This window comes from Stigmatopora argus, chromosome 7, assembly GCF_051989625.1.
Source record: "Stigmatopora argus isolate UIUO_Sarg chromosome 7, RoL_Sarg_1.0, whole genome shotgun sequence".
In the NCBI taxonomy this organism is placed as follows: Eukaryota; Metazoa; Chordata; class Actinopteri; order Syngnathiformes; family Syngnathidae; genus Stigmatopora; species Stigmatopora argus.
The window spans coordinates 2,124,298-2,147,624 of record NC_135393.1 but is presented as its reverse complement, the minus strand read 5'-3'; the positions used below and the strand labels follow the sequence as shown (position 1 = coordinate 2,147,624).

General features: G+C 40.5%; 1 protein-coding gene across 3 annotated transcripts in view; it reads left to right on the top strand.

Moving 5' to 3' along the window:
• Positions 1-23,327, top strand: part of smc3 (structural maintenance of chromosomes 3) — a 116,705-nt gene that overhangs the window by 19,959 nt on the left and 73,419 nt on the right. For 2 of the 3 annotated variants that reach the window (XM_077606376.1, XM_077606374.1), the window contains 8 exons: positions 1,208-1,246; positions 1,317-1,384; positions 1,477-1,548; positions 3,400-3,479; positions 3,566-3,644; positions 3,775-3,892; positions 13,254-13,429; positions 18,205-18,285. In XM_077606376.1, the coding sequence (XP_077462502.1) occupies positions 1,208-1,246; positions 1,317-1,384; positions 1,477-1,548; positions 3,400-3,479; positions 3,566-3,644; positions 3,775-3,892; positions 13,254-13,429; positions 18,205-18,285 (713 nt within the window). The remainder of the gene's footprint in view (positions 1-1,207; positions 1,247-1,316; positions 1,385-1,476; positions 1,549-3,399; positions 3,480-3,565; positions 3,645-3,774; positions 3,893-13,253; positions 13,430-18,204; positions 18,286-23,327) is intronic. The other variant, XM_077606373.1, reaches the window with a different exon arrangement.

The following is a 23,327-nucleotide window of genomic DNA, read 5'->3' as shown; positions in this document are numbered from 1 at the left end:
CAAAACTGCAAGTTGACGCCGCCATTGCATGATGATGTCACGACAAAATGGTGTTGTGACGTCATGACGCAAGCGAATGCGATCGATATTTATTTCAAAATAGAGAAAAGATAAACGGATAAAACGCTAAACAAAATGTATTTTGATGTCTATGAATGAAATTCATGAAAAAAACATATCTTGCATAAACCGTGAAATGTTCCCGTCACTGCTCGCTCGGGGCACGGCCATCTTAGCAACAAAATGTATTTTGATGTCTATGAATGAAATTCATGAAAAAAACATATCTTGCATAAACCGCGAAATGTTCCCGTTACTGCTCGCTCGGGGCACGGCCATCTTAGCACGGTCGGGGCGCGGCCATCTTAGCGAGGTCGGGGCGTGGCCATCTTAGCGAGGTCGGGGCGCGGCCATCTTAGCGAGGTCGGGGCGCGGCCATCTTAGCGAGGTCGGGGCGCGGCCATCTTAGCGAGGTCGGGGCGCGGCCATCTTCGTGAGGTTGGGGCGCAGCCGTCTACATTTTTTTGTGCCTGACGCGTGCAGCCTTGATTTTAAAATAAAACAAAATTCCACCTTGATTTTTTTCGTTTTATTTCTTGTTCGAAAGTGACAACTATTGGAGTAATATCGAAACAATTGAGATATTTTGACATTAGAAGCAATATGGCTGCCACAACATCTTAAACTTCTGGTAAGAAAATTGTCATTTCTGTAAATAGACCAATCAAGATAGACTTATTTCTTTTCTCAAACTGAATAATTTGATATTTTGCATTTACAAAGACAAGCATATTGACTTCCTTCGGATATTGACCCTAATAATGTGCTTTTGATTCATACGGTATCTCAGAAATACCACTTGTGATTTTTCTTATGATTTTCCCTTCAAAGTGACACATTTGTACTCCCTATTAAAACCATGAATATGGAGGTGAAAATTGGTAATCAGCGGGGCGGCTTAGCTTATACACGAGAAATTATAAAACTCGAAAATTTCAAGGCAACTTTCAGGGTGCGGCTTATATGCGAGTAAATGCGTCACTCAGCCACCTATCTTAAGGCAAATAAATACATTAAATATGTTTAATGTAATTGTTTGTTTTCCAAGAAGAAAATGTTTGCTGTTTTCTTGTTTTTTTAAATTGCAAAATATGTCCTTAAATAAATATTAAGTGACCTTTTTAAAAAAAAATGTTCTCTCTCACAGTTGGTCGAAATGGATCAGGCAAAAGTAACTTTTTTTATGGTAAGTTGGCGCAGCATTACTCAATGATCCTAATACAGGTTAGGAACTTTGATTATTTCCTTCTCACCAGCTATTCAGTTTGTGCTCAGTGATGAGTTCAGCCACCTCCGACCTGAGCAGCGCCTGGCCTTGCTCCATGTAAGTATATAGAAATGTACTCTAAACTTTAAATCTGGTTAATTTGCATTATTAGACCAACATCCACTATCTTTCCACTGCTGTTTTTGTAGGAGGGAACTGGTCCACGAGTCATTTCTGCATTTGTGGAGATTATATTTGACAACTCTGACAACCGCCTGCCGGTAAATCCAACACCAACTGTTTCAGCAAATACAGTTCCACTCGAAAAATTTGAATTCAGGCTTAAGTAAAAGTTGTCTAATTTCAAGTAGTTTAACAAATAATTATAAAATGAAAGATGAAACTAAGAAATTTTATTCAGGCAGAAGTACAGTGGGGTAAATACGTATTTAGTCAACAACCAATTGTGCAAGTTATCCTACTTAAAAAGATTAGAGAGGCCTGTAATTGCAAAAAGGGGTAAATCTCAACCATGCAAGACAGAATGTGGAACCCCCCAGAAAATCACATTGTTTGATTTTTAAAGAATTTATTTGCAAATCATGGTGGAAAATAAGTATTTGGTCAATACCAAAAGTTAATCTCAATACTTGATGTACCCTTTGTTGGCAATAACGGAGGCCAAATGTTTTCTGTAACTCTTCACAAGCTTTTCACGCACTGTTGCTGGTATTTTGGCCCATTCCTCCATGCAGATCTCCTCTAGAGAAGTGATGTTTTAGGGCTGTCGTAGGGCAACACCGACTTTCAACTCCCTCCACAGATTTCCTATGGGGTTGAGATCTGGAGACTGGCTTGGCCACTCCAGGACCTTGAAATGCTTCTTACGAAGCCACTCCTTTGTTGCCCTGGCTGTGTTTGGGATCATTGTCATGCTGAACGACCCAGCCACGTCTCATCTTCAATGTCCTTGCTGATGGAAGGAAATTTTCACTCAAAATCTCTCCATACCTGGCCCCATTCATTCTTTCCTTTACACAGATCAGTCGTCCTGGTCCCTTTGCAGAAAAACAGCCCCAAAGCATGATGTTTCCACCCCCATGCTTCACAGTGGGTATGTGTTCTTTGGATGCAATTCAGTATTCTTTCTCCTCCAAACATGAGAACCTGTGTTTCTACCAAAAAGTTCTTTCTGGTTTCATCTGACCATAGCACATTCTCTCAGTCCTCTTCTGGATCATCCAAATGCTCTCTAGCGAACCGCTGACGGGCCTGGATGTGTACTGGCTTCAGCAGGGGGACACGTCCGGCAGTGCAGGATTTGAGTCCCTGGCGGCGCATTGTGTTACTGATAGTGGCCTTTGTTACTGTGGTCCCAGCTCTCTGTAGGTCATTCACTAGGTTCCCCCCCGTGTGGTTCTGGGATTTTTGCTCACCGTTCTTGTTGTCATTTTGACGCCACGGGGTGAGCTCTTGCATGGAGCCCCAGATCGAGGGAGATTAACAGTTGCCTAACCCCACACCACACGTTTTACCTATTGCAAATTCAGTCTTCCCAGCCTGGTGCAGGTCTACAATTTTGTCTCTGGTGTCCTTCGACAGCTCTTTAGTCTTGGCCATAGTGGAGTTTGGAGTGTGGGAGACTGAGATTGTGGACAGGTATCTTTTATACCGATAATGTGTTAAAACAGATGCTATTAATATAGGTAACAAATGAAGACCTCGTTAGACCTTGTTAGAAGTTAATCCTCTTTGACAGCCAGAAATCTTGCTTGTTTGTAGGTGACCAAATACTCATTTTCCACTCTAATTTGGATTTTTTTTTAAAAATCAAATAATGTGATTTTCTGTTTTTTTTCCCCACATTCTTTCTCATGGTTGAAGTTTTCCCATGTTGACAATTACAGGCCTCTCTAATATTTTCAAGTAGGAGAACTTGCACAACTAAATACTCATTTGCCCCACTGTATATTGATTTTTATTATATTCATTAATTTAATGTCAAGTTTTAAGTAGAATTGCAGAAATACAATAACCTTTCTAGGATATATGAATTTTCTGAGATGTCCTGTACAAGTGTAGCTCAAGTTAGAAATTCACCGAATACTTTTTCTTTTTTGGTCTCCCTTCAGATTGACAAGGAGGAAGTATCCCTTCGTCGTGTCATTGGTGCAAAGAAGGACCAATATTTCTTGGACAAGAAGATGGTGACGTAAGTGTTTGCAACCTTGCAATCACAGTTAATGCAGGCCCATTGAGTCAAAATCACATGTTTCGTGGTGTTTGCTATTTGTGCAGTAAAAATGACGTCATGAACCTTCTGGAGAGTGCTGGCTTCTCTCGCTGTAACCCTTACTACATTGTTAAGCAGGGCAAGGTAAGAATGAATTGACGATTTGAACACAGTCTACCAGTAAATTGTTTCCAAAGTCACGTTGAGGTGATGTCATTAGAGTGCAATATTCATTGTAAAGCTTATATGTTAATTTATTTAATGATGGATGCAGATCAACCAAATGGCCACAGCACCTGACTCTCAACGTTTGAAGCTGTTGAGGGAAGTGGCAGGAACAAGAGTGTATGATGAACGCAAAGAGGAGAGTATTTCGCTCATGAAGGAAACAGGTAGGTTTGAAGCAATGATTTTATCCTATAATTATGCCTTTGTAGGGCAAGTGGACTATTCGTGGTAATTTAAAAACAACACTATAAGACCTTACATCCACACGTGGACATCATATATTTGGCCATGTAGACCACAATATTTATGTTTGAGTACAAGTGTGGTCTACAGTATGTGACCTAAAATGTGTTGTCTACATATCTGGAGACTAGCTTTTGATTATTTTCATTATTATTCGTTTTAATTATTCTTCATTACTGTGTTTTGTATTAAATTGGCAGAAGGACGAGAAGTTTTTTTTCCCCCAATGTAGTCTCAGTACAGTAATACCTCGACATACGAGTGTCCCGACATACGAGAAATTTGAGATACGAGTAAAATTCAGAGCAAATATTTACCTTGGGATGCAAGACAAATTTTGAGATACGATCATTTCAGACAGCCATTTGGCCAGGCTGCGAGAGGCTGCTTTATGATTTCACCGCACTCTCTCTCGCCGCATCTCCCTTGTGCAAAGATCTCTATGAGCACTGGGCGGAGCATTGCATTTTTTTCTTTTTGTTGTTGTTGTTTTTTTTATATTAGTCAGTGCAGAATTAGGGGAAGCACAATGGAGCCAAATCATGCTGGTGCAATGAAGGGTAGTGCGAAGAAAAGGCGTATGATGACAATCGATATTAAGCACGAAATAATCGAAAAACATGATAAGTGTACTCGTGACTGAGCTGGTTCGTCAATACGGATGGAAAAGCAGTAAATTTGCCCCGAGAGCCGCGGTGGAATACATGAACCTCTTTGCCTTGTTTATTGCACAAGAAGGTTGAAATTTAGTGTAACGTAAGACTAAAACGTTTTTTTAAAGTGTGTTTGTGTCTAGGAATCTAAGTTCATTTAAGTTAAATTTAAAGTATTACGTTACGAGCGCATCCGTCAAGTGACACTCTCTCGCTCGCTCTCTCTTCCTCTCTCTCTTCCCCATCCACGAACTCCCCGTTGTATAAAATAATACCTCATTTTATTATTAAACATAACCACTAGTTATTTGTTAATCTGTTAGTAGATGCTGAATTACAACCAAAAATGTTTTTCCATTGTAATATCATTTTTTTCTTTTCTTTTTTTCAGAGGGTGGGAAGGAACTAATTTGTATTTAGTTCATTTCTGTTGATTTGAGATATGAGTAAATTGACATACGAGCTCAGTCCGGAACGCATTAAGGTCGTATCTCAAGGTACCACTGTACTGCCACACATGTTCCTATCTGTGCACAAGCTTTATTGAATGACCCTCGTCATACAATGAAAAATAAAAACTAGATAATAATAATTAGAGGAGGAAACTAAGAGAGCAGGCTTCCGCCCAAGCATCCATTTTAAAGCAACGCTTTTGATCTATAAACTTCACCAAAATGTAATCACGTCCATTTATTATTACAAACACGTCCTGCAATTTGGATAATTCTTTTATACTGTCATCCTTTACCACTTCGCGGCTTCAAGATCCTCGGCTTCACTACATCGCATTTTTTTAACCATCCAAATAACAAATGTTCATGAAAATGTCAAAATTCACGCTGTAACATGCAAGCGGAAGACAGGGGATGAAAAAATGGTGGAAGTCAAGGCTCTGCTTCTTTGGCGCTGAATTGGGTGGAAGCAGAGATGCCAACTACCCTGGAAATTCCGAGGTTTACCCAGAAATGCAACGTAAACTCCGGGACCCCGGACTGCCTCCCCAAGGTTCGGAAATTCAAAGAAATTGTCACTTGAAATTTTTTGGGGCATCATTTCGGAAATGTGCCTAAGCTCCAATTTAAATGCATTGAAATTCACACCATTGCTACGGCTTCCGCCATCTTTATTCAACTGCACTGTAAACCGGAAGAATTCGGTAACACGAGTGCATTGTGAATCATCCGAGTTACAAGTTCAGACGAATAATTCGCCTTGTGCGACTTCAGCGTGGCAATAGATCCGGAATTGATTGCATAGGTAGCCTCTATTGCTTGAACATATTCGTTTTCATTTCAAGTACAGACGCTCCCCTACTTACGAACATTCAACTTACGAACAACGGTACATACGAACATGTCTGCAAATTGCGTTTAAGTCCAAAAATGTTCGCAAGTCCAATTTTGTATTTCGCCTTTTTCGGAGTAGTACAGACACTCCTCAACTTACGAACGCAATTGGTTCCGAGCGATTGTTCATAAGTTGAATTTGTTTGTAAGTTGATTTAGTGCTATATTTTGTATTATAATTTATGTTTAAGGCCTATATAAGTATATTGAAGGTTTATATAAGTGCATTTGTATGTTTAAGGCTTGTATAAGTAACACGCATTGGTTTGTACTGAAAAAATTTTTTTTTAATAAAATGGAGAGAATATGTGCAGTACTGTAGAGAGAGAGATAGATTTATGTATTAGAAACTGGCCAAAAGAAGCGACCTAATGACGATTGCACAGTTTTCTTCTTTTTTTCATCATAAATGATGCAGTAGCACTGTATGGCATCATTCAATTGATTTGCAAACTTTGTGCAACGTTCAATATTTGGGTCCTGCTGCTCGATCTTTCTGTTTATAAATGGTACTGAATGTGCAACGCTCACCACTTTCTGACGCGCATCAAGCTTCGTTATTATTGCCACTCGTTTCAAATGAAATGGCTTGCCTCTTCCTTGCAACTCCCTCAATAGAAGCCTTTAGCTTTTTACCAACCATATTCAATATTGGATGCATGAGATATTTAATGATACAAATGAAAAAGGTTCTTTGCACACTGGAGATACATTCACGCACTTCCGCATTGCAACGAAGAAGGTAGATGCTGGGTGAGCTGAGCTCTCACAGCGCCAGGCGTCGGTATTAGCGGCGGAAAGAAGTACTACTCCGAAAAAGACGCGAAATACAAAATTGGACTTGCGAACATTTTTGGACTTAAACGCAATTTGCAGACATGTTCGTATGTACCGTTGTTCGTAAGTTGAATGTTCGTAAGTAGGGGAGCGTCTGTACTTCTTTCCACCGCTAATACCAACGCCTGGCGCTGTGAGAGCTCAGCTCACCCAGCATCTACCTTCTTCTTCGTTGCAATGCGGAAGTGCGTGAATGTATCTCCAGTGTGCAAAGAACCTTTTTCATTAGTATCATTAAATATCTCATGCATCCAATATTGAAAATGGTTGGTAAAAAAAGCTAAAGGCTTCTATTGAGGGAGTTGCAAGGAAGAGGCAAGCCATTTCATTTGAAACGAGTGGCAATAATAACGAAGCTTGATGCGCGTGAGAGTGGTGAGCGTTGCACATCGTTCGACCGTCAGTACCATTTATAAACAGAAAGATCGAGCAGCAGGACCCAAATATTGAACGTTGCACAAAGTTTGCAAATCAATTGAATGATGCCATACAGTGCTACCGCATCATTTATGATGAAAAAAAGAAGAAAACTGCAATTGTCATTAGGTCGCTTCTTTTGGCCAGTTTCTAATACATAAATCTCTCTCTCTCTCTACAGTACTGTACATATTCTCTCCATTTTATTAAATGTTTTTTTTTTCAGTACAAACCAATGCGTGTTACTTATACAAGCCTTAAACATACAAATGCACTTATATAAACCTTCAATATACTTATATCGGCCTTAAACATAAATTATAATACAAAATATAGCACTGAATCAACTTACAAACAAATTCAACTTATGAACAATCGCTCGGAACCAATTGCGTTCGTAAGTAGGGGAGCGTCTGTATTATTAAGGCTGACTTAACCACCAGTCTTTTGTTTTGAAACAAGTCCTATCATTTCCAGGGTTGTTCTAAAGGAAGTGCAAGTAGGCGTACACAGCATTTAGCAATAATGCCTCCTCGGAAGCGTACACAGCATTTATCAATAATGCCTCCTCGGAATAAATGCAAAATTGATCGTAATTTGGGTGAAACTTTTAAGAAATCCAGACACTCGCAGAATTGTATTGCTTCTTATTATACAAAATATCTCATGTTGATACCGTCCATCTCCAAAAGGACTTACATTTGCACATTGCACAACATACAAGTGCAATTTCAGCATGGCACACGGTGGAATTAATGACTGCATAACGCACGTGGAAGGACCGAGACACAAAAAAAATTGTGGACTGACAAAGAGGCAGCCTTCCATCACCCAGATGTTTGGAAAAGGCTGAGGTGAAGATGAGATGCGACATAAAACAACAACAGCAGAAATGCGTGATGTTTTTACTTGAACACAACATTCCAATCAGTACTGCCGACCATGCGGGCCCGTTGTTTCGTAAAATGTTCCCCGACTCCAAAATCGCGCAGTTTCCAATGTGGCAGGACAAAGGCCTCTGCTCTGATTAAGCACCAAGTTGAAATAATCTCAAACAATGTCGTGGATAGTTCACCAGTGTTCGCCCTAATTTCTGACGGCAGCAATGATAGCAGTGACAAATATTTTCCAGTGGTACTTACACATCCTGAAGCTGGATTAATTAGGCAGTCCCTGTTATCTGTTCCAGTTGTTAAGGAAAGTTCAGCTCCAGGTGAGTATATCTTTAAAACAGTGAATGAAGAACTGGACAAATTTGGATTGAAATTGGAGAACTGCATTGCTTTTGGTACTGAACCAGCTGAAAAACTTATGTTAATGTGGTGGAAATTTGACATTGCAAATAAATCATTAACAAATTATACTTTGTTCACTCCTTATTTTTTCATTATGCTGTACGTTTTCAATAGTTTGCAAAAACACAATATTTCAATTAATGTAAAAACATGATTATAAATGTTTGATTTAAATTGTCCTACGCTTATTTTTATTTACTTTTTATATTGAGTTGGCATGAATCACATTCACTCCGGAAATGGGAAAAGGATACTCCTGAAATGTGGTCGATGGAGGTTGGCAGCTCTGGTCGTGATAGAGCTCCTGCGATGAGTGGCAATAAGAAAGGAATAATTGGAAAATGGAGCATACTTTCTTTGTAGGCTGTCTGGTTCATTTGATGTATATAGCAGCAAAGAAGGCTATGCAAGCCTTCTGATTAATGTAGAAGAAATACTGACTGACATCTATTTTTGTTTAAAGCATAGCGCCAAAAGACAAGCTGAACTAAAAAAGATCTAAAAATCATGTGGATTGAAAGATCTTAAGGTGCTAAAGCATGTCCCGACAAGGTGGCTTTCATTGGGGCAATGTTTAAATAGACTGTTGGTGCTATGGGAGGCATTGAAAAGATTCTTTGGTGACGAAACAAGTAAATTCTGGAGGAAACAAATCAGCTGGAACCAGACCAAAGCGGTTTCCTCTGCAGCTACACATCAACTACCTATTGTCACTTATTTTGCTTTCCCCTGGAGTAGTTTTACAAATACAGCACAGCTCTCCAAGCCAAGAAGCCACTTATCCATAAAAGTCAAAGAATTTTGTGTGAACTTTACAGGTCCTTGCTACTGAAGTTTTTGACTCCAGCAGCATTCAAAGGCAAAGCACTCACTGAAATTGACATCAACACAATGAATCAAACTGAAATGAAAGCCACAAAAGAGGTTGTGATAGGTGAGGATCCACGAAACTTAATCAAAAGCAATAATATATCTGAGGAAAAGATCGTCAGCGTCTGAGAATGCCAGAACATTTTATGAAGCAGCAGCACAGTATATTCGCACCAAACTTCCACTGACTAACACCCTCCTGAAGCATGCCGAAGTAGCGGATTTGGATGTTATTTCAACATCTTAATTTGAATCTGTGAGGCATTTTCTCGATAACTGCCCTGCTCTTATGACAAGCTGCACTCTAGATCAGCGGTCCCCAAACTTTTTCTCCCCGCGGACCGGCGGAATAGCTCTTCCTATTTTCTCACGGACCGGCGTATGCGGATGCCGATAACTTAAGACAGAAGTCTGGAGGTGGAGGGGGCTGTATGTCCCACGGACGACTTCCACAACGGCAAAAAATAAATCCCAAGCATAAGAGCAATTATTTATTATTATGATTATAACATCTTTTCTCATTTCAATGGCGAGATTGAAAACGTTAATATTTATTTATCTGACGGACCAGTATCAAGTTGTCCACGGACCGGCAACGGTCCCCGGCCCGGTGGTTGGGGATCTCTGCTCTAGATATACTACAGGAAGAGTTCTTCATGCTTCAGACTGAGGATATCACAGAAGCAATGAGATTAGAGAGAGCTGATGAACAATGGAATGTTGTGGCATCAATAAAAGAATTGGCCAGAGGGATTCTGATTATTCCACTCTCAATTGCAACATGCAAGAGTGTTTTCGGCAGTGAAGAGAATTCGAACAGATTTTCCCAGTTCCATGGCTGCCAACATGCTGGAAGCTTTGTGTATAGTCAAAATAGACTTTCAAAAATGATAGACTATTTGCCATAAACAAAAGTACGTCAAAGAAGAAACCAAGGAGACAAAGAAGGCCTCACTGAACCAGCTGAAAAACTTATGCTGATGTGGTGGAAATTTGAATTTGCAAATAAATCATCAATAAATTATACCTTTTTCGTTCTTTGTACTTTTTCAATACTTTGCAAAAACACTTTCAATTAATGTAAAAACATGCTAATAAAAGTTTAATCTAAATTGTCCTACACTTTTTTGTTTTTGTTTATACCGATTCGGTGTGATCGCATTCACTCCGGAAATGGGAAAAGGGTACTCCTGAAATTGGGTCAACGGAGGTTGGCAGCTCTGTGGAAGTAAGCGCAGAAAAAGCAATGTCACTGTAGAAGGACGCGCTGAATAATATAAAAGGCCGGGAAGGATGACGTCTTGCCTTTTCCCGTTTTGTTCCGATTGAATTTCGCATCATGCATGTCACCTTTGGAGAAAGACTATGCTGAGGCTATTCCAGCTTTGTTTGGATTTTGAATCGGCGTTGAAAATGCCTTCTAAGCGTCCTAGGACATCTAAGGTATCCAATGAGCCCATGAAAAAAAACGAGACACGATGACACTAACTGATAAAGTGACGTGGGGAGAAACGTTCAAATCTACCGTGCGTTATACCAAGAAAGAAGAAGCGGACATTCGGAAAATAGAAACAATATCCTTTTCCAAGGACACCAAGCGAGTGTTAACCTTTAGGAATAGAAAAATGAACCAGCATTATGAAGGATTTACGCCGTAGATGAGGCCGTGAAGCTGGAATGACGAGAGGATGTCAACGGAGCAGTGTTGGGAGATTGCCTATGGAAAAGAAACTACCATGCCAATTTCAAAACAAAATACAGGAAATGTACTGTATTTTTACTCCGACTTAAAATGCACTGTCTCATTTGCAGGAGCAATTTCTGTATTTAGCCCATAACGGTCAATCACGGCAACACATCGTAATATTAGCACGAAACATATGCTAGCATGCATGTTAGCATGTGTTAAAAAGTCAACAGGAGCAAAACTGAGGTTAATTGCGCTTTATTGACGAGGCTGTAGAGCAGGTATGTTGTTTGAGATCAGGAAACATCTCAAAACATCTCTGCCAAGCGTCTACATCTCCAATGTCGGATCCATTTGTAAACAAGACGAATGATTTGGAATTTCAGCTATTCGCAAATTTCTACATTCGAGAATGCTGCATGCTAATCATCACCGAGACGTGGGTACACCTACAAATACCTGATGCTACGGTGTGGCTAACAGGCCACACGCTACTCCAATCGGACAGGACTAGCGACTCGGGGGTAAAAAAGCGGCGGTGGGCTCTGTATCGACGTCAATGAGGGATGGTGTAGCAATTAGCAATAGCACTGTTCTGGATAGACGCTGTCCCCCAGATCTCAAATTCATGTCGGCGATATGCAGACCACTCTTTCTGTCCAGAAAGCCGTCATTATCATCACTGCTTTTTACAAACCATCCTGTGCTAACGTGGTGCAGTAGATTTTAATCAAACAAATTTCAAAACTGTTTGGCTGAAATTTTATCAGCACGTGAAATGTCCATCAAGTTTATAATAATAATAATCGGACATAGGCCCTGTCGTCATCATCAACAACAAAAGCCTACTTGTCATCACACCCAGAAACTGTGTATGACGAAATTGGTAGTGCTTCTCCATAAGGTGCGTTTACTCGGCAAAAGACCTAAATAAGTGATAGTTACGGACTTGTAATTTGGCATTCTGCTGTTATGGATACAGGTCACTTGCCTCTCACTGTCTTTCACTTACCTTCAGTCAGCTAGTAGGAGGCAGATCACCACCCAAACATCTTTTCATATTACCTCAGAAGGAATGTGTTGTGTTACCGCAAATTTAGAGTTCATCATCATCAGACATAGGCCTTGTCGTCATTATCAACAACACAAAAAGCCTACTTGTCATCACACCCAGAAACTGCGTGTGACGAAATTGGTGGTGAATCCATCTGGTCACATATACGTCACGTAACCAGTCTCGGCGGCGCTCGTGACGTAAATGTCAAGCGACCAGATGGATTTTTTCACGGCTCGCTGTCTGTTTTGATTTGCGACTCCATGCGTGCTCATCTCACAGCAACGGTTAAAAACCAGATCATGAAAATGAACTCAGAGCTTGCCGTCATTCCCGGAGGCTTGACCAAAGAATTACAGCCGCTGGACATCGGCATCAACCGGGCTTTCAAATCAAAGTTACGAGCGGCGTGGGAGCAGTGGATGATCGCTGGCGAACACAGCTTTACGAAAAGTGGCAGGCAGCGCCGGGCTTCTTACGCTACGATTTGTCAATGGATCGTTGCCGCCTGGGCGAACGTGTCTGCTTGCACGGTTGTTCGAGCTTTTGCCAAAGCCGGCATAATTTCTAAGGAGCCACATGGAAATTACGGTGACTCTGAGAACGAAGAGAGGGGGGGACCCGGCTATTTGGAAGGCTCGTTTGGGCAATTGTTTAATTCTGACACAGAAGATGAGGAGTTTGAGGGATTTGAAGGTGATGATGACTTGAGTAAATTGTAAAATGTCCAAATAAAGCACTACCGAACTCAGTTTTGCTTCCGTTGCCTTTTTAAAGCAAGTTTTTAGCGTGTGGGTGTAGCGCCCAAGAACTATATTTCCCAGCAGTCACTGCGCACCGGAACCCGGAAATAAGCTGCTTCCGGTAGCCAGCGCTATTGCGTTTCGATGTTAATCCATATATAATATATGCGGCTAATGAAATGGTGCGTGCTTTGTGTGTCTAAAATACAGAAATAGCACTAGTTACTGACACTGCGGCGTAAAAAACGATGCGCCAAATAGGCGTGAAAATACGGTAGTCGTTATCAAATATATGTTTGACTTGATGTTCTCTTTAAAATTTGGTTTTAAATTATACAATTATGGCTAAAATCATATACCAATTATGACATGTTTTTCAGAGGGGAAGCGGGAGAAAATCAATGAGCTGTTGAAATACATTGAGGAGCGTCTGCATACGTTGGAGGATGAGAAAGAGGAGCTGGCTCAATATCAGAAATGGGACAAAATGAGAAGAGCCCTTGAGTATACTATCTACAACCAGGAGCTCAATGAAACCCGTGCCAAATTGGATGAGGTAATGCAACCAAAAATCACAAAAGATGGTTGTGTGTAAATATATTTGTTACCATACTCTGTAAGTAACGACATGTGTGGTTGCTGGTATAGTTGATTTAATTCACTGTTTCTCATACATTTTGTTTTAAATGAGGTCAGAATTTATTTGGCTCCCTACTGTCCGCTGCCAGGTTTTTTTGGCATAGCAAACATACCTGTCTTTCCTCACCTCTGACCGAAATACTGTGATCCTTCACCACTTAGCGGCTTCAACATTTGCAGCTTCAGTACATTGCATATTTTTTATTTTAAGTATAAAAAAACAAACTAATAAGCGGAAGACGTGGATAAAAATAGCGTCAAGGCTCCACTTCTTTGTTGATGAATTGGGCGACACTCAGTGCTGAAGAAGCGATATTTCACCATGGACGAAGAATGACCGAGAAGGACGACATCTTGCCATTTCCTGGTTTCTTCGTAATATGTTTCGAATCAGGCAAATTACCTATAAAGAACTACCACGCCGAGCCTATTCTAGCTTGATTTTGACTTTGATTGCTTTCTTAATATCGACGTTCCTTGATATGCTAAAGACATAGCATGCCTTTGCGGAACAAATGAATCTACACTGTGTCGTTCTTTTGTACATAATTCACATGGTATAATGGGTTCCGCCGTGCGGTTAAGAGGGAGACACGGGAAGTGAACGCTCTTCTCTGGGGATGCTCGTGTGTTGTGGCGATCTGTATGCTGCGAATAAATAAAAATGTTTTCTCGAATGGACTAAGACACACTGCCTCTGACTCTGAAGAATAAAAACATGAACCAGCATTATGTAGGGTTTGCGCTGTTTAATCCTGGACTTTCGCAAACGCAACACAGATCTAGCCCCACTCCTCATAAATGGAGTATGTGTAGACCGGGTCGGGTCCAGTCCTTCTTCCCGTCACACACATCACCTGTGGAGAAAGAGTACACCGAGCCTATTTCACCTTTGTTTGGATTTTGAGTTGACGTTGAAAATGCCTCCTAAGCGTCATGACATCCAATGAACACAGGAAAAAACGAGATGACAGTGACCGAGGAAAAGTATCGTTGCTATGCTAAAGGGCGTAGCACCCCATTGTAGGATAAATGAATCTACCATGCATTTTACCATGAAAGAATAATAATAATAATAATAATCGGACATAGGCCCTGTCGTCATTATCACAACACAAAAGCCTACTTGTCATCACACGCAGAAACTGCGTGTGACGAAATTGATGGTGCTTCTCCATAAGCTACGTTAATCGGCAAAAGACCTAATAAGTGTAAGTTACGGACTTGTAATTTGTCATTCCGCTGTTGAGGATACAGGTCGCTTACCTCTCGCTTACCTCTCACTGTCTTCCACTTACCTTTCCTCAGTCAGCTAGTAGGAGGCAGATCACCAACCAAACATCTGTTCATACACCGCAGAGGGGAATGTGTGTTATGTTAGCGCGAGTTTAGATTTCTGATGGATGTGGGGAAAAAACTGTCCTTAAGCCTATTTGTCCGTGCTTTGTGGGACCTATAGCGTCTGCCAGAGGGCAGCAGCTGGAACAGATTGTGACCTGGGTGGTAAGGGTCCCCTATGATGTGAAAGAAGCGAACACTCGGGGAAATTGGCCACAATATCCTCTTCCAACGACACTAAGCGAGTGGTAACCACTGTGAATAAAAAAAATAACCAACATTATGAGAGAGTTACGCCACAGATACAGCCGTGAAGCTGGCATGACAAGACATCTGCAGGAGATCTTCAATATGGAACGCAGTTTGCAACGTCTCCAGGAGATTGATGAAAACATGGTCATAGCCATGGAATTTGGCAACCGTCTTGATAGTGTCGTGTACTTGTACAGCAGCATATTGGCACAAGAAAAGACGGAAGTCGTCATGTTCCTTGTGCGCTGAAAACCTATCGCAGAAAGAAGCTCCTGTTGCGTCTCCCGAATATTCTATCGATGACGAATCCTCTCGAATCTGACGAAGAAGACTTGGACTCAAACTACCTAAAACCTGTTTTTTATTATTATTTAAATCAAGCGGAGAGGAACTATTTTCACTGAGTGCAGTATTTCAAGTTTTTTTTTTTCATTTATAGGTTATATTTAGATATTAATGCATTTCAGTGTTTTAATATGCATATAACTGCAATATTTAATAAATATACATTGTATTTGTGTACTTAATGTAGTAGTAATACGGCTGATCCTACTTTGTGGTTTTTGATTATGTCTGGTCTACACAATCCACGATATTCGAGGGATTACTGTAACAGTAACCATAGGCTGTTAACCACTCTAGTCACTTTTTGTAACTGACTACTTATTTATGTAACCACTTCATGTTTTGACTACTTATTCATTTATTTGTGCCCTTCATGCCAAAGCTTTAAATTTCATTATGCTGGTAAAATTATCGCCCTAGCTCTACACACAGCACTGAGCCTGGAGCACCAGGGGAACTATGTGAGGATGCTTTTCATTGACTATAGCTCAGCCTTCAACACTATAATACCGGACATTCTGGCTGACAAACTCTCCCACCTTGGACTATCCTCTTCCATCTGCTGCTGAATTAAGAACTTCTTAACCAACCGTCCACAAACTGTCAGACTTGGTCCCCACCTCTCTTCCTCCATTAAAGAAATAATCCTGGAGTTTCGCAAACGCAACACAGATCTGGCCCCACTCCTCATAAATGGAGTATGCGTAGACCGGGTCCAGTCCTTCTTCTTCCCGTCACACACATCACCTGTGGAGAAAGAGTATGCCGAGCCTATTCCACCTTTGTTTGGATTTTGACTCGCCGTAAAAAATGCCTCCCAAGCGTTCTGGCATCCAATGAGCCCAGGAAAAAGACAAGACATGATGACAGTGACCTAAAAAGTGACGTTGCTACATATGCTAAAGTCGTAGCATGCCATTGGGGCACAAATGAATCTACCGTGCGTTTTACCAAGAAAAAAGCGAACAGTACTTAATATTTACATTTTTATTTATTGATTATATTTAGATACAAGCAGGTCCCACCTGCTTGTTTAGAACCAAAAGACAATTGTCCCGCAATCAAAAAAAATCTCTTTTGAAAAATGGATGTTTAACAAATAAAAGATTTGAGTTTACAAACTTAACAGAAGGTGGAGAAATGCGTCTATTAGAATCCGACAGCCGTTTCTGGCCACCATAAAATATTTCAACTCTCTACGTTGCACGGTTTGGACAAATGTAGCGAGAGGATCTTAACATACACACGCACACACACACACATCCATAAATCACGCTTTATAAGGATTATAGAAGGACACACTCACTAACACTCACTAACACTCACTCACACACACACTCACACACTCACACACTCACACACTCACACACACACACACACACACACTCACTCACACTCTCTCACTCACACACTCACACTCACGCACACACTCACTCACACACTCACTCACACACTCACTCACACACTCACTCACACACTCACACACACTCACTCACACACTCACACACTCACTCACACACTCACACACACTCACTCACACACACACACACACACTCGCACACACACACACACACTCGCGCACACACACACTCGCACACACACACACTCACATACTCACACACTCACACACTCACACACTCACTCACACACACACACACCCATAAATCACGCTTTATAAGGATTATAGACTACATTACAGTCTTCATCCTCCTATAACTAATATTTAATAAATACACTTGATAATTGTACTTGTGTACTTGTATTTTTGTATAAGCTCAAAAACATGTATGTATGTAACAATAATAGGGGTCGTCCTACTTCGTGGTTTTTCAATTATCGCGGTCATGTGTGGTCTACATTATCTGCAATAGTCGAGGGATTACTATAAATAATGTTCTTATTTTTTGCTTTCGTTTTTGTCTGTTTCTCACATCTTTTGTGCAAAAGTGGCACACTGATAATTTTTAAAGGGTTTCTTTAGTAGCTTTTTGAGGACCTTTTAACGAATTACAGAATTTTCATACAAAGTACTGCTCTACTCATGAAAAGTCCAAGTCACGAAAAAAGTCTGGAACCAATTAATTTCGTACGTAGAGGTACGACTGTATATGAAGTAATTAGTAGGGATGCATGGATCACGATTTTGGGCCAGTCACTGATTTAAAATTTAAATAAAGTAATTTGCAAGCATGACCTGGCGATCATTTTTTTGAAAAATCATGAATAGAATGTAATGCCTTAACCATTACAATCAATTTTATAAGGATGTCACCATTGAAAATAATCTGTGATTTTTTTTTTAAACTGTACATGGAGTAGTTTTATGAAAAGAATTGAAAGGTTAAAAATGTTTCTTTACAACCTTTGCAATTCTAATATCTTTAACAAAATGTAAAATGCAGCCAAAGGTAAGCTTTCACTTAACAATTATGATCCCAGTAATGAGGCCATCTAGTGGCCGCAAAACAATTCCACGATACAATTCAAATTTGACTCCCTTACCACATAAATGTTAGCAACGAGCGGCAGACATTATAATCGTAAATATTATGTTGTATTGCGAAAGCAAGAAAAGAACCAACAAGTGCAAATATATCTTGACAATGCGCGATCAGTGGACAAGATTGGTTTGATTTGTAGTGGTCGACCGATCACCCAAAAGTGTCAGTTGACCCTGATCGATCGGCACTCTTAGTGGTAGGTGTATTACATCTGTCTCTTATGTGGACTTAACACATATTTTTCCATTTCTTTCAGTTGTCCTCCAAGAGAGAAACTTGTGGAGATAAATCTCGGCAGTTACGTGACGCTCAGCAAGATGCCAGAGACAAAGTTGAGGTAAAAAAAACAAAATAAAAAAACCTGAAGTACACTTACCCCCCCCAAAAATGTGAAATATGCACAATAACACCCACCATTAGTAGAAAAAAGAAACAGGAATTCAAAAGTAGAAAAACTCATTTCATATTATTATTTTGCGCCATCTGTAGTAGAGAGAGTTATCCCAAAAAGTTATGGTTACCAAGAGGATTCACCATGGTCGACGTAATTTTAAACATGTCTGTAAATTAGTTTTTAAATAAAATTTAAAAATTAAAGTATTTTGTTAGGCTAGGCTCATTCTTCTTTAAGAAGGGGCAACCAGTGTGCTTAGGCGTGAAGTCCCGTGGCAATCAGAAAATCAAACAAACAGAAGCACATTGCCATCAACCGGTACTGTCCAATATATCAAGACTGCTTTACCTGCATACTCACTCACGTGCTCTTCATATAACAAATACTAGTGGTGCACTCTAAGTAAGCTGTGTTTCTAGATTTTGACATGTCACTGTTCCACCTCCATCCAGCTCACCTGGTCCTCCTTTGGGTGTAACTTGTTCGGCACCCCTGGGGTCGGGTAGTACAGCAATTTTGCATGAAATATGTATGTATACAAAAACAGAGCAAAAATCAAAGAAAAAAATTATTAACCCATTAAAATGACGTCACAACACCGGACTAAACAAGTCCACCTCTTCTGCACTGTGGCTATCTCTCTCTTTCACGTCACTCACACGGGGCAGCAAGAACAGCTTTTAAATCAACATCCGAACCCAATTGTTTATTATATTTATACAAGTAATCTAATAATAAACCCACCCCAACAATAAACCCGCCACTTCAAATTATGTTATGCACACTGAGGAAAAACTCAACAAACAACTCACTGACGAAGGAAGGCCGTCACAAGAATCAGGAACTCACCCCCAGAGAGACAAGTTGGGTCATATCTTGGCTCAAGCCAAAGCTCCTTCTCTGTCCGCGCCAGACATACCTGGAACCCAATATCAATTAACATACGTGAAAACACGTCTCTGAACCTCTTTGCCAATCATCTTAAAGCCTGGCTTTTAGACGAACAAAATTGCGATTATGACACTGTCTAAAATTGTACTGTGTGTGTGTGTCTAGTGTAAGTCATCTTTTATCTTTTACCGACAAGATGGAAATTAAACCTCGGCTACAATCTTACATTTATATTCATGTTAATGAACATATGTATATAAATATGTTCTTTAATATGTGCCATCCCTTATCAAATAAGTAAAACTTAAACCAAGCACTAATTACTCTTTTACGTGATGGATCCTCTGCTAAACTGGCTTCTACAGCATGCTAATCTTGCGCATTCATAGAGCTAATGAAAATGGGATGCTATCGAGGTGTTTGGAGATAATAGAAAACTAACCCGAGCACAACAATTTTAAAAGAAAAAATGTCGGTTACAGAAAATGTATTGTAGTATGGTGACTTCAGGCATTCGTGGGCGCAAGGGCTGATGGATAATGCACCTTTGACTGTCAATGAGGCTCCAGTGGGGCAAATAAGTATTTAGTCAACCACAAATTGTGCAAGTTATCCTATTTGAAAAGATTAGAGAGGCCTTTAAATGTCAACATGGGTAAACCTCAACCATGAGAGACAGAGTGTGAAAAAAACCCCGAAAATCACATTGTTTGATTTTTAAAGATTTTATTTGCAAGTCATGGTGGAAAATAAGTATTTGGTCAATACCAAAAGTTCATCTCAATACTTTGTTAATGTACCCTTTGTTGGCAATAACGGAGGCCAAACACTTTCTGTAACTCTTTACAAGCTTTTCACACACTTGCTAGTATTTTTACCCATTCCTCCATGCAGATCTCCTCTAGAGCAGTGATGTTTTGGGGCTGTCGTTGGGCATCACAGACTTTCCACTCCCTCCACAGATTTTCTATGGGTTGAGATCTGGAGACTGGCTAAGCCACTCCAGAACCTTGAAATGCTTCTTACGAAGCCAATCCTTTGGTGCCCTGGCTGTGGTTTTGGGATCATTGTCATGCTGAAAGACCCAGCCACGTCTCATCTTCAATGGCCTTGCTGATGGAAGAAGATTTTCACTCAAAATCTCTCGATACATGGCCGCATTCATTCTTTCTTTTACACAGATCAGTCGTGCTTCACAGTGGGTATGGTGTTCTTCGGATGCAATTCAGTATTCTTTCTCCTCCAAACACGAGAACCTGTGTTTCTACCAAAAAGTTCTATTTTGGTTTCACCTGACCATAACACATTCAGTCAGTCCTCTTCTGGGTCATCCAAATGCTCTCTAGCGATCCGCAGACAGGCCTGGATGTGTACTGGCTTCAGCAGGGGGTCTCGTCTGGCAGTGCAGGATTTGAGTCTCTCACAGTGCATTGTGTTACTGATAGTAGCCTTTGTTACTGTGGTCCCAGCTCTCTGTAGGTCATTCAATAGGTCCCCCGTGTGGTTCTGGGATTTTTGCTCTCCGTTCTTGTTATCATTTTGACGCCACGGGGTGAGATCTTGCATGGAGCCCCAGATCGAGGGAGATTATCAGTGGTCCTGTATGTCTTCCCTTTCCTTACAATTGCTCCCACAGTTTATTTCTTTACACCAAGCGTTTTACCTATTGCAGATTCAGTCTTCCCAGCCTGGTGCAAGTCTACAATTTCGTCTCTGGTGTCCTTCGACAGCTCTTTGGTCTTGGCCATAGTGGAGTTTGGAGTGTGAAAGACTGAGGTTGTGGACAGGTATCTTTTATACTGATAATGAATTAAACAGATGCTATTAATACAGGTAACGAGTGGAGACCTCTTTGACAGCCAGAAATCTTGCTTGTTTGTAGGTGTCCAAATACTTATTTTCCACTCTAATTTGGAAATAAATTCTTAAAAAATCAATCAATGGATTTTCTGGTTTTTATTCTTCCACATTCTGTCTCTCGTGGTTGAGGTTTACCCATGTTGACAATTACAGGCCTCTAATCTTTTCAAGTAGGAGAACTTGCACAATTGGTGGTTGATTAAATACTCATTTGCCCCACTGTATGTATGTTGTAAGTGAGGTGAGCCTTGGGGTCGCGGAGCTGATGGTGGGATTTCCCAGAAATGTTTTGAAGTGCAAGCTCCGGGCGACGTTACGGCGGACGCCGTCGCCCTTGTCCGAAAATAAGGGTAGTTAAGATGGCTGGACGATGTGGAGGAGCAAAGTGGAAGTTAAGTTTCCATTTAAGTCCGTGCAGCAGGTAGACGCCGTTGCTCTTATCCGAAAATAGAGCTCTCTGGAGGGGCAATTGGACAGTGTAGAGGAGCGAAGCGGACGTTTAATTTCCCCCAAAACAATGAGGGCAATAAAGATGAAGAATGTGGTCTTAGTACTTTGTGAAATCTTTTCAATATGGCACGCAGTTTGCAACAATTGGTTCTGGAGATTGATGACAACAGGGTCATAGCAATGGAATAGGCAATCTTCTTGACAGTTTTATGTCCTAGTAAAAAAGCATATTTGTACCAAAAAAGAAACAGCGGTCACAACACCCCATCAACATCTTTCTTTTGCGCCCAAAAAGATTTTTTTAATCAAATTGAGTGGAGAGGAACTATTTTCACTGTGAGTAAAGTATTTACATTTTTTCTATACAGTACAGACGCTCCCCTACTTACGAACGAGTTAGGTTCCGAGCGATTGTTCATAAGTTGAATTTGTTCGTAAGTTGCTCAGTGCTATATTTTGTATTATAATTTATGTTTAAAGCCTATATAAGTATATTGAAGGTTTATATAAGTGCATTTGTATGTTTAAGGCTTGTATAAGTAACAAGCACTGGTTTGTACTGGAAATTTTTTTTTAATAAAATGGAGAGAATACATACAGTACTGTATACATACATTAGAGAGAGAGAGATTTACTAGAAACTGGCCGAAAGAAGCTATCTAATGACGATTGCAGTTTTCTTTTTTTCATCATAAATGATGCGGTAGCACTGTATGGCATCATTCAATTGATTTGCAAACTTTGTGCAACGTTCAATATTTTGGTCCTGCTGCTCGATCTTTCTGTTTATAAATGGTACTGACGGTCGAATGATTCAAGTTGTATTATCGTGCAACGCTCACCACTTTGTCACGAGCATCAAGCTTCGTTATTATTGCCACTCATTTCAAATTAAATGGCTTGCCTCTTCCTTGCACCTCCCTTAATAGAAGCCTTTCGCTTTTCACCAACCATATTGAATAATGGATGCACGAGATATTTAATGATGAAAATGAAAAAGGTTCTTTGCGCACTGGAGATACGTTCACGCACTTCCGCACTGCAACGAATTGGGCAGAAGAAGGTAGATGCTGGGTGAGCTGAGCTCTCACAGCACCAGGCGTCGGTATTAGCGGTGGAAAGAAGCACTACTCGGAAAAAGGCGCGCAATACAAAATCGAACTTACGAACATTTTTCGACATAAACACAATTTGCAGACATGTTCGTATGTACCGTTGTTCGTAACTCGAATGTTCGTAAGTAGGGGAGCGTCTGTAGTACCCTGACATACGAGGAAAATTCCGAGCAAATATTTACCTTGAGATACGAGACAAATTTTAAGATACAAGCATTCGAGACAGCCGGGAGATTTCTCGCCGCAGCTTCCTCGTGCAAAGATCTCTACGAGTACTGGGTGGAGCGTTGCATTTTTCCGTGTATTTTTTGCGTTAGTCAGTGCAGAATTAAGGTAAACACAATGGATCCTAAGCAAGCCGCTGCAATGAAGGGTAGTGCGAAGAAAAGGTATATGATGACAATCGATATTAAGCACGAAAAAATCGAATTACATGTAGTGTACGCGTGACTGATCTGGTTCTCCAATACGTATGGAGAAGCGGGAAGTTCGCCTAGAAAGCCACAGTGGAATACATTAACCTCTTTGCCTTGGTTATTGCACAAGAAGGTTAAAATTTAGTGTAACGTATGATTAAAAGTTTTTTTTAAAGTTCATTTAAGTTAAATTTATAGTTTGTTACGTTACGAGCGCATCCGTCAACTCTCTCTTTCTCTCTCTAATGGCGGC